Source organism: Prunus persica, chromosome G1, assembly GCF_000346465.2.
Source record: "Prunus persica cultivar Lovell chromosome G1, Prunus_persica_NCBIv2, whole genome shotgun sequence".
Lineage (NCBI taxonomy): Eukaryota > Viridiplantae > Streptophyta > Magnoliopsida > Rosales > Rosaceae > Prunus > Prunus persica.
The window spans coordinates 643,798-654,951 of record NC_034009.1 but is presented as its reverse complement, the minus strand read 5'-3'; the positions used below and the strand labels follow the sequence as shown (position 1 = coordinate 654,951).

At 34.4% G+C, this 11,154-nt stretch overlaps 1 protein-coding gene across 1 annotated transcript; it reads right to left on the bottom strand.

Annotated features, from left to right (window-relative positions):
* Positions 2,349-7,397, bottom strand: LOC18792651. The gene is made up of 7 exons (XM_020556055.1): positions 6,882-7,397; positions 6,483-6,632; positions 5,612-5,725; positions 5,425-5,529; positions 4,443-4,550; positions 3,524-4,137; positions 2,349-3,196 (listed from the first exon to the last, which is right to left on the bottom strand). Exons 1-7 carry the CDS (start codon positions 7,354-7,356, stop codon positions 2,585-2,587), a joined length of 2,178 nt encoding a protein of 725 aa, XP_020411644.1. The 5' UTR covers positions 7,357-7,397; the 3' UTR covers positions 2,349-2,584.

The following is an 11,154-nucleotide window of genomic DNA, read 5'->3' as shown; positions in this document are numbered from 1 at the left end:
CAGAAAAAAAAAAAAAAAAAAAAGGGCAGAGAACTCAGGACAAAAGATATCTTGGATTTTGTGCTCATTCTTTATCCTAGTTTTTTTTTAAAAAAAAAATTTAATTTTCCCCAAAGGCGCTTACTTACTATCATATATTTTCTGAGAAGGAAAGGCATTAATTAATTGCTCTTTGTTTGTTCCATCCAACTCCAAGCGCGATAAAAACCTTGTATACCATAAAACAAAAAGAGATGGAAATAAAAGCAATCAAAAGCGAAATCGTAAAGCGCATGCTTGTGCTGGACGTCAGTTTCTCCAAATACAAGTAAAACTCATGAAATGTGACTAGGAACGAACCTAAGATCTCAAATTAGGATAAGTTAAATTTACTTTACGCACATAGTTATTAAATTTGACAGTAAATAGTGAAATTCATTAATAACAAAAGACAATACCTAATCATGATGACATAATGAGCTTTACCTTTCAAAAAAAACGCATATAGTACATAATTCTTTTCTATTTTCTACAGTATGTGTGGAGTGAGGGGGGTTATTTTCTACCAAAAAAATAGAAAATAAGAGGGATTGTTTTCGAACAAAAAATAAAAGAAGCATGAGTTGTTTGTGTTTGGCCTTTGGCCCCTTTTGTACCAAAAAGAAAAAGAGGAAAAAAAGGCGAAGGGGGGATTATGAGAGTGCATGGCTATTCATTGGGTGGGATGGGTATGTTAGTTTAGGCTAAAAAAGACAAAGTCACTGGTCAAAGAGTAGGTCCGTCTCTGAATGTGACTCATGAAATACGTTGGAATAACAAGTTATCATTGTGTTCTCCTGTCAAGTTAATCGTACTTGTCTAAAGTAACAGGAAACTTCAAAATGACGACGTTTAAAGTCCAAAGCTAGCTAGCCCAATTGTACCCAAAAAGCAATCAAAAGCTAAATTGTGCAAAGGCATGCTTATGCTTGTGCTCTGCTCTCGATGACACTCATGAAATATATTCTTACATTAAACATATCAAGTTATCACTTTGTTGATCTCCTGTCACATTCATCCTCCTACTTGTTGTCCAACAGAGGAAGACAAAGCTGGCACGTACTAGAATACTACTTTTTTTTTTTCATTCCTCCTGGTCATCACTTGTGTGCATTCTCCTACACTAGAGGCCTTCTAATTGGGGCTGGGCCTGGTCTGATCTGATCCAGTTTTGAATTTAAATTTTTGAGAGAACCGAACCTATTGGGAATGGGAACAAGAAAACAGAGAACTCAAACGCAAGAACTGGATTGAATGACTTATTATTGAATAGCAACCTTTGACTATTATATAGCCTTACATGAACTAACAAACAGCTGAAATACAGCCCACAATTCACACTAATAGAAACATGGTAACGTGCATAAGGAAAGGGTCAAAAACGGTAAAACAAGTCAAAAACAGTAAAATAAGTTATTTTGGCCTCAAATAAGTAATGCCAAACAAGCAGTTAGTATAACATTTTTCTTTCCTATTTTCAATATATCCAAAGAGGTCATAAGTTCGAATTACTCCTCCTTTATTGATCATAATTAAGTCATTATCTTATAGTTAGCAAGGACTAATTTTTTTTATTTATCGTTTTTTGTATATTTATTAACTATACAGAATATGAGCATTTTGAAAAGAAAAAAAAAAACTACTATATGAATATCAGTATAATGCAAATAAAAAATACACAAAACTTTTGCATGGACACACAACAAAGCAATTTGAAAAGCTCATTTCAATTTTAATTAATATTTCTTTTGGGTGCTCATTTTTCAACTATTTTTTTTCCATTTACATTCCCTTTTGTTTCGACACAAAAATAAGAAGCCATTTTGTTTTTTTTAAAATACTTTTTACTATAAGATATAAAGGAGTGTACATGGACAAAAGAAGAGTGGGAACATACAATTTCCAATAAAAAGTGTAAGTTAATAAAAGAGGAGTGAAAAAAATTAGCTCCCTCTCTTTTAACACTAAAATTTTATGCCGAAAATTAAATTTTATTAAAAATTATGAGAATCTTTTATGTACATTGTTCTTGTTAGTAAACTGGACCTAGCTTTTATGTCAATATGGATTCATGTTATTGTGTGGTGTGGTGTTAAGAAATTACGTACCACCATTAGTTATAATGCTATAAGCATCAAGTTTTCCTTAATCAAATTCCATATCATACATGGATATATATATATAGTAGTATTAGGTCTGCCAGGGTAAAAGTACTACCCTAATTAACCCTAGCTTAATTATCTTTTAATATATGTCATCATGCATATGGCATATAATTATGAGATCAGGCATTATTTGTAAAAAAAAATCTTTGTTTATTTCTTCACCCTTTTATTCTTGAACATACGTATATCTTAGCTGGGTTTTACATCATATGACTTGGTTTTAATTGGGGCACACTTCTTACAAAGCCTCACCTCACTCCGGAAACAAGTTTCAAACCACACACACTCAAACCAATTAATACTTGTTTCCTAAATAATAATAAATAAATAAAACCACACACACACACTTTGAAAAACACAATTTATTTATAGCGTCGAATAGATGATCGAGTCCTACTTAATTAGTGTCTATATTCCTTGTAGCTGCGCTGTGGAACCTTTCTGAAGATGACCCTTATGAGATCATAGTAGAGGGACAACTGGGCAAGAGCAAAAATGGTAACCGGCAAGCAAGTCGCTGCATATAATGGATATGCCACATATCTGAGTTGTCGATCAAGGAGAAAAATATGGCCAGTACAGAATGAGACTAACACGGCAGTTATGGATGCGAAGAGTGATGTTAAACCCAGCAAAAGTTTCCGGGGCAAGCTGATGGAAAAATCATGTGCTTCGTATCGAGACGTAATAATGGACAGAAAGAAGACCAGGGCAGTTACTGACAAGCAGAGAGCAAGCAGTGATGAGATGGTGAAGGCATTGAATGCCGGCTTGTCTTTGAAAACCGGTGAACCAGTTTTATCATCGAGTCCGCCCGGTACAGATGCTGATGTTGCGAAGGCAACTGTTGCAATGAGCGCAGCAACCACAGAGCATGATTCGGAGGTTTTGACGAGCCAATTACTGCCTTCTTTTCGAAGATCTTTGTGTGAAGTTGTGAAGATCTCCTGTGGAATCTGACCTGCTTTGTTGTAGCGAACAGATGCACGAGGTGGCAGGGACTCTTTGACAAACTGCATCCATGCACAATAAAATTTAGATAATTTAAAACTTTATTCAAAGATTGATATCTGTTCAATTAATGACCTTATTAGTTTGAGTTAAATCTCAATTGAAAAAGAAACAATTTCACTATTTGATTATCATTATAAAATTTGAGTGTTTAGTTGAAATAATTTTATTCGAAACAATCAAAATCGTCTATTTTCCAAATCTTCGTTTATAGATCGAATCATGCAAATTGAAAATCATTAAGGCATATAATTGGGACCAATAAAATAAACAAACATGGTGCTTCATTAAAACAAATAAGATTATTGTTAGATATATACCGTACGTACCTTGTACCACTTAAGTTCCCACTGCATTTGTAGTGCGGCACCAGGAGTAAGCCATGGCCGATGACCTCCACATTTAGCAGCAAGATGCAATGCATTGTTACCATTGTTGTCCACCTGACGTAATAAGCTTGTGATTTTCTTACTGTGCACTAGGAAACGGTAAACATGGGGTTGCCTGTTCTCGACTGCCAACAGTGCAACATTCTTGTTTTCTGAGTCCACATCCTCAATAGCCACTGGAAATTTTTCTAGGATTTTTTCCACCATCTCACTCACTCCCATCTTTGCTGCAATTAATATTGGTGTCTGCTTTTTCACTTCCAAATTATCTTTATCAGTCTTCTTATCTCCCAAGTTATTATCTTTGTCCTTCTTATCTACTATATTATCCTTCTTCTCATCTTCTTTATTGCCTTTCTTCTCTGTAGGATCAGGAACATCTCCAAATTCGGTAGGATCAGGAACATCTCCAAATTTATCTTTTTCGTCTGGAGCTTCTCCAGAACTTTGTACGTTCTTGTATAAATTACTATGCTCAACCAATTGATTCATGACCTGAGTAGCCCATATATGTCGCCTTTTCTCGTCCTGGATTTTATCTATCCTCCAAATTGCTAGAAATACAAATGATGACATGCTAAATTAAAACCAACTTTAGCATGCCTGAGGGGGTTTCAAACAAATATGTGCAATTGATTTTTCTTAATGACATTATTTTCTTTCAATTGGCTCCTTAAAATTGAGGAGGAGCTCCTCTTAAGACAAATGGGATTTTGACTTCTTTTTTTTTTCTTCCCTTCAAATTCTTTTAATTTTCTTTGTTTTGGAATTTGCCAAGTGTCAAAATTCCATTTTCTTTGAAGACTCCTCCTTACTTTTAAGAATCCAAGCCTTGCTCATAAGCCTTGATAGTACTCACCGTTGATCGCTACCAAGACAGCTGTGATTAAGTTGAAAAACTCAACACATGAGGAGTAAATATAATTGGGACGACTTTCTCTCCCATCTTCCTCTCGTTGGTTCATAGCTACAATTTGAAAAACAGGAAGGAAAACAATGCTAAAAAAGTTGCACATAGTCTTTAACATTTTATCAATGTATTCGTAATGTCTTATAATTGAATTATTGACCTTGACAAGATGCACTTTGTGTGCAGTTGTGATCACATAAAATTTTAAGGCATAAATATTCAGAGTTTTTATATTCAATTTCAATTTCAAGATTATCATGGAGTCAACGAAAATTCAGATTCGAGGATGAATTTTTTCTGACTAGGGGAGTTTGATATAGGGAAAATCAAGGGATTCTCATTACTGCTAAAATTTAATGTTACTTACTTATTATTTTCCATGTTTACTTATTAGACGAAGAAATTATAACCACTTGAAATTGAGAGAGATATGATGAAAGGGGAGGATGAAAGGGAGGAGTAATAAAAGTGAAAACAAAAAGTTTAAAGTGAAAACAATTTCAAATAGATTTCAATTTTTAGTTTTCGTTTTAACTTTTGTTACTCATTCCCATCATCTCCTCATATTTTCTCTCAATCCCATCTCCACTCTCATTCTCACTTCCATTCTCTCTCTTTTACTTCTATACTCCAACACAAAAAATGAAAACTTAAAACTAAAATTTAAATGGTTATCAAATGGGCCCTTAATTATCAGTTTTCAATTTTTTTTTAATAAAAAAATGAAAAATGAAAACATATTTGGTAATAGATTTTGTTCTTTGTTTTCAAAATAGTGAAAATGAAAATTTTTTTTGCTTGTGTGCTTATGTTTAGGTTTATTTTCTCTATTTAAGAGATGTATTTTACAGTTTAAGGGTGGAGACACCATCCATGAGAAGTGATAAGGTTCACTTCAAGTTCAAAGGACATTATAGTTACCCAACTTTACCTGACATTGAGCTGCTCTCTTGTTGGGAATTCTCTACATCTTCCTTTTTATTTCCTCTCTTAGATAGACATAGAGAAGAGCACATCCTATTTCCCCATGATTTAGCTGGAAATGGAGAAACTATGTTATATTAGACTTGTGGTGACGAAAAAGCAACGTATAAATTGGATAAGTGACGAGCACTCACTTAATGCTTGATGAGATTCAGAACCCGTATCGATGATACTTCTTCCTCTTTTCTCGAGGGGACAAATACTCTTTTTGTCCTCTTTTCCCCCTTTTAGCTCTTCAACAATCAAACCTGATAAATGAAATGTAAAAACTTATTTGGACAGAAGTACAGTTGCAAGATATAGAGTATACTTATATTTTCTATTTCGGCTCTCTCAATTTTACAATTCTAACTCTGCTATTAGATTTACTGATTGTATGATCAAACAACTATATATATTTTTTATTTTCTCTTTAAAAAGCAGGTACATGCACTGGCGGACCCAATACATGCCTACTGTGGGCAGCTACCCACACTTAGGTGGTTTCTTCACCCATCTAGCCAAACACTTTGCCAATAAAAATTAGACACTTGGCTAATATTTTGCATGCAAAATCCCCACTCAGCACCCTAAATAAGTAAAGCCTTCAAAGTCCAAGACTTAATAAACATATGGTCCAATATATAAAGCCTTAGATTTTGGCCCAAAATCATATATTAAAAATTTATTGAAATAGATTATGTGTTATAATATAATGTCGTATTGCTATGAAAACCTAGACTTTGTAGGAGTCAGCTATGAAATTGTTTTTTATGCCCCCAGATGAAAAAAAGTTTGAGTCCGCCACTGGGTACATGTATGATGTATACATACTTATAAAGGTCATATCATCATAGTTCTCTTTTTAAATAATTTTGTCCCAAGTAAGCCTAGCCAGTAATTACCAAGTGAGACATGAAACTGCCAAGTGCAAATGCATTAGCATTGTATTACATGAATTAAACATCCAAAAGCTTGATCATAGACCAAAAAATAAAAAAATAAAATCGATAGCGGTAATCTTACATTGGTATATGAGACGATCCAACGGTCTAAGGCGGCTACTGCTTTTGAATGCTGATGGAGTATTGGCTAGAATATGCAGGGGAGAGAAGCCACTCTGATTAATATAATTGACAAGTTCTGGGTACCACAGAATGATCTGGAATGCCAAACCTATATATTTAAAAAGGATATTAATAATAAAAAATGATATTAATATATATATATATATATAAGAAGTAATAATAATACTATTTGTGCCATACTTATTGCTCATTTTATCGAAGTGAACCCTATCAATGTATATGAGATCCACTTATATTAGAGATATAATTAACAATATAATGATACAAATTCGTCCAAAAAAAATATGATGGTACAAATAACAACACTCTTTAAGAAGCGGGTAGGCCACACACTTACTGAAGTATTCACCGGACATAGCTGCATGGAGAATGGTATCACCATTTCTTGCTCTAAATGAATAGCATTCTTCTACACAGTGACTATGAAGGCAAAGAAAAACCTTCTCATGCCCATTAAGAGCTGCCAAGAAGAGAGGAGTCTCATTCTCATTGTTGAGAGACGACACGAGTTCGGGGTCTTTGGTGGCCATTGCATGACACGTTTCCACATCCCCCACTACAGCAGCTAAATGGAGAGGTGTGTTGCCTTTCTTGTTTTTTATTTGCAATATCTTGGATGCATTGTTTCCGATGAGCTGTAACAACTGCCGCACAATTTTTGTTTCGCCATCCGAAGCAGCGATATGTAGAGCAGTGTCCCCCGCTCTGGTGATCCTCATCTCTTGAACTTTTGCGCTCTGTGATGATCCATAGACCTCCACAACTTTTTCCCACTCGCCGTTCATGGCGTTTTCGAACAGGCTATTGCTCATTTTCTCCTGTGAAACCGTGGCATTTTGGGATTCAACCTCTGTACCCATGTCTGCCCTTCTCTAGCTAGTGTATGAGTGATGCGATATATATATATATAGCAAACCTTTCAAGTTTGTGATACCACTCGAGATAATTATTATATATCTAAACATCCCCTTTTTATGTATATATATTTTAGTACAAGCGATAGTCTATAGGGGAGATAGATTTTTTACAAACACACAAATGATGTCATGGGAATTTAAACATGAGATCTCTAATATGAAAGTCAAGGGCCATTTTTCTTCTTTTAGTTTTCCTTCAAAGATCAACCATTCAAAAAGTAAGGATCGATTTGATAATCATAGTTTTTAATTTTCATTTGTCATGGTGTGCTGATGGAGTAAAGATTAATTCTGTCCAATTAACGAACTTTGATTAAGTATCTTATTAGACCGTTTAAACTAACTTTTAAAAAAAAACAAAAGAACAGAAAAGAAAAAAAGGCAGACAAAAGATTATCCCAAGGAGTAATGAGCTTATTCTTTATAGAAATTTAGTTATATACCCAATCTTAGACATGGTTTTATAAAGAAACCCTACACCGTTTAAAAACTATAAACACATCCAAAAAAAATCCAAAAATTGACAGCTATCAATTTTTTTTAATTTAATAGTTGTTTTTTAGTTTATTTGTGTGTGTTAAATACCTATATTGTCCTTGTACTATGGATTTAAGAGAGGAAAATCAGATCTGCCCAGATCTGCCATAAAACCAAATATTTCCATGTCTGCCAAAAAACCAAATCTGCCAAAAAAAACCAAATCTGCCAAAAAATCAAATCATATTTATTTTCTCCTTTCTCGCTGGTGTTTTCTCTGGTGTTGGAGCAAGAGGAGCTTCCATTGAAGCTCAGTCTCAGGTCCAACTATATTATTCATCTTTAATCTACAATTTTCAATATTTCACCTTCAATTTCTTGTTCTAAAATCGTGCTTCTATTGATTTTTTCTTTTTTCGGATTGTTCAAGACCTTGAAAAAACCTCGATCAGATGCTTTTAGCTCTACTCCTCATCTTCGAGCTCTACTCCTCTTTCGCCACATCATTGTCGTTGTTATCGTCGTCGTCGTCGTCGTCGTCGTTTGGTTTGTACTTGAGATTTTTGATCTTTTGCTTCAATTATGTGTTTCTCTTCGGATTTTAGTTGATTTTCGAAATGTATTTGAAGTTTTGATGATCGATTCAACTTTTGTTACTATTTCAGTTATGAATCTCATTTTTGTTTAACAATGTACTTCTGTGATAGGGTATTAACAATGTACTTCTATGACAGAGTATTAACAATATACTTCTATGACATAATAGTATTAACAATCTGGGCTCAGCTTGTTTTGAGTTGGTCTGGTTTGTTCTTTCTTCATCTTTTCTTTGGTGGACATGTATTAGAAATAGCAACATGATAAACATTAATCAACATGACAGTAAACTAGCAGTGTTATTACCCTAGACTAGAACATTACAGGGGTAAACATGCATTAGAAATAGGATGTCATAGGAAATAGCAGTGCTATTACCCTAGACTAGAATATTATAGGGGTAGATATGCATTAGAAATAGAATATCATAGGAAACGAGCAGTGTTATTACCCTAGACTGGAACATTACAAGAGTAAACATGCATTAGAGATAGAATGTCATATGAAACTAGTATTGTTATTACCCTAAACTAGAACATTACAACCATTAATCAGCATGACAATAAACTAGCAATATTATTACCCTAGATTGGAACATCAGCCATTAATCAACATGACAATAAACTAGCAATGTTATTACCTTAGACTGAAACATTACATGGGTAGACATGCATTAGAAATAGGATATCATAGGAAACTAGCAGTGTTATTACCCTATACTGGAACAGTACAGGGGTAAACATGCATTAGAAATAGGATGTTATAGGAAATTAGCAGTGTTATTACTCTACACTGGAACATTACAACAATTAATCAACATGACAATAAAGGTGTAGAACATTACAATGATTAATTAACATGACACGTTAATGAAACTACGGTTTTCAAGACCTTTTGTTTGTAATGAATTGTTTGGGTTTTTTTATAAAATTGGGTTGGGCTTGTTTTGGGTGCTATTTAAGTTTTTTGTGTTGGTCTTCTTTTTTAAATTGATCAATGGCAGTCATGTAATTTATAAGAACTTAAACACTAATTTTTTATGTAGTAAATGAGTTTTGGGTGTGTTTCTAAAGTGCAATCAATGTGGGGTTTTTTTATAATTTCAGCCCCTATTTTGGGTATATTAGTGAAGCTCCCTATTCTTTATCCTACTTTCCATAAAGGGGTGCTTCCTAATATATATTTTCCGAGAAGGAAGGCATTGCTTGTTCCAAGCGATAAAAACCCCTTGCTTGTACCCAAAAGCAATCAAAAGCACAATCGTGCAACGCATGCTTGTGCTAGCTCAGTTGTGGACTTGAAGATGCAAGATCAGTTTCTCTCCATATGGTATACACTCACTCATGCAATGTGATTCCTGAAAAATGCGCTGGAATAATTACATATCAAGTTATCACTTTGTTCTCCTGTAAAGTTCCTTGTGCTTCTTGTCTAAAAACAGTTACGTATACTCTAGATAAAAATATTTTTCGATTCTATGATTCTAAATGCCTTTGTATCATTGTTTATTATTTATACAAGAAAGTTATATACTTTGCTGGACTTCATCATGTTGTTGCCGATTCGATTCACATAGGAGGAGTCAATGCACAGTGGTACACTTCTTGACTGTCACAGATCTCTGAAAGTTACTGTAGAGAGCTAACTAATAAAGCTACATATCAGTGTTGAAACGTGATTCATGAGATGCTTATCTTTGTGTTTTGTTTGGGTACGTGAGTCCAGATGGTGTCTTTTAAATTATTGTTTAAAATCTGAAATTGAAATATTCATAGCTTAAATTTGTTTTGCCAACGGGATCTAGTCTAGTGAAAAAGGACATTGATTTGTAGACAAGAGGTCTCAGGTTCGAACCTCCATGTCATCATTTATGTGTGTGAAAGAAATCACTCTCTTCTCTAGTTTAGACTATCGCTTATACAATGCATCTTTATTTGAAATACATAGATTTGAACTGAATGGGCTTCAATCCAAATCCTTGGATCCAAACGGGTCGTAAGTAAGGCAAAACAAGAAATAGTGCCACCACCACCTTGTGTAACAATCTGCTAAAATATTAAAACTATTGAGAGAATATTTGTTTGTGGGAATTTTCTGTGTATTCTTCTCCTTGTAGGAGGTCATATTTATAATACAACGAAACCTAAATAAGCAAGTAAATAATAAATTCCTAAATCTATTTGCAGTAGGAAATCAGAAATTAAAGTAAATCAATTACAATTATAATAGGAATTCTTGGTGTGTAAGGAAAGTAAGTCAATATCCACAAGTCACGCCAACACTCCCCCTCAGTTGGTGCATAGATGTCGCCAATGCCCAACTGATCTAGTGAATTGTGGAATGCTTTACTGGAAATCGCCTTTGTCAAAATATCCACCAATTGATCCTCGGATTTCACAAAATGCTCAATCTGGTCCATATGTCGGGGTCGTTAGTTGAGAAGTCATAATATGTGCAGCGGAAGATGCATAGGATACAGGTTGAGTAGGAATTAGGATCGGAATCTGAGCCTGAGTCAAGGCCGGAGTCGGAGTCGAAATCGGGATCAGGGTCTGAATCAGAGACAAATTCGGGGTTGGGGTCATCATCGGAGTGGGGGTCGGGGTCGTCTTCAGAGTC

What these genes read in the sequence shown, in the direction of transcription:
- LOC18792651 (XM_020556055.1), bottom strand. Translation starts at nt 7,356, where the DNA reads ATGAGCAATAGCCTGTTCGAAAACGCCATGAACGGCGAGTGGGAAAAA. An exon ending in TATGTCCGGTGAATACTTCA is followed by an intron (nt 6,633 to 6,881) that starts GTAAGTGTGTGG and finishes TTAAATATATAG; the next exon opens with GTTTGGCATTCCAGATCATT. An exon ending in GGATCGTCTCATATACCAAT is followed by an intron (nt 5,726 to 6,482) that starts GTAAGATTACCG and finishes TTCATTTATCAG; the next exon opens with GTTTGATTGTTGAAGAGCTA.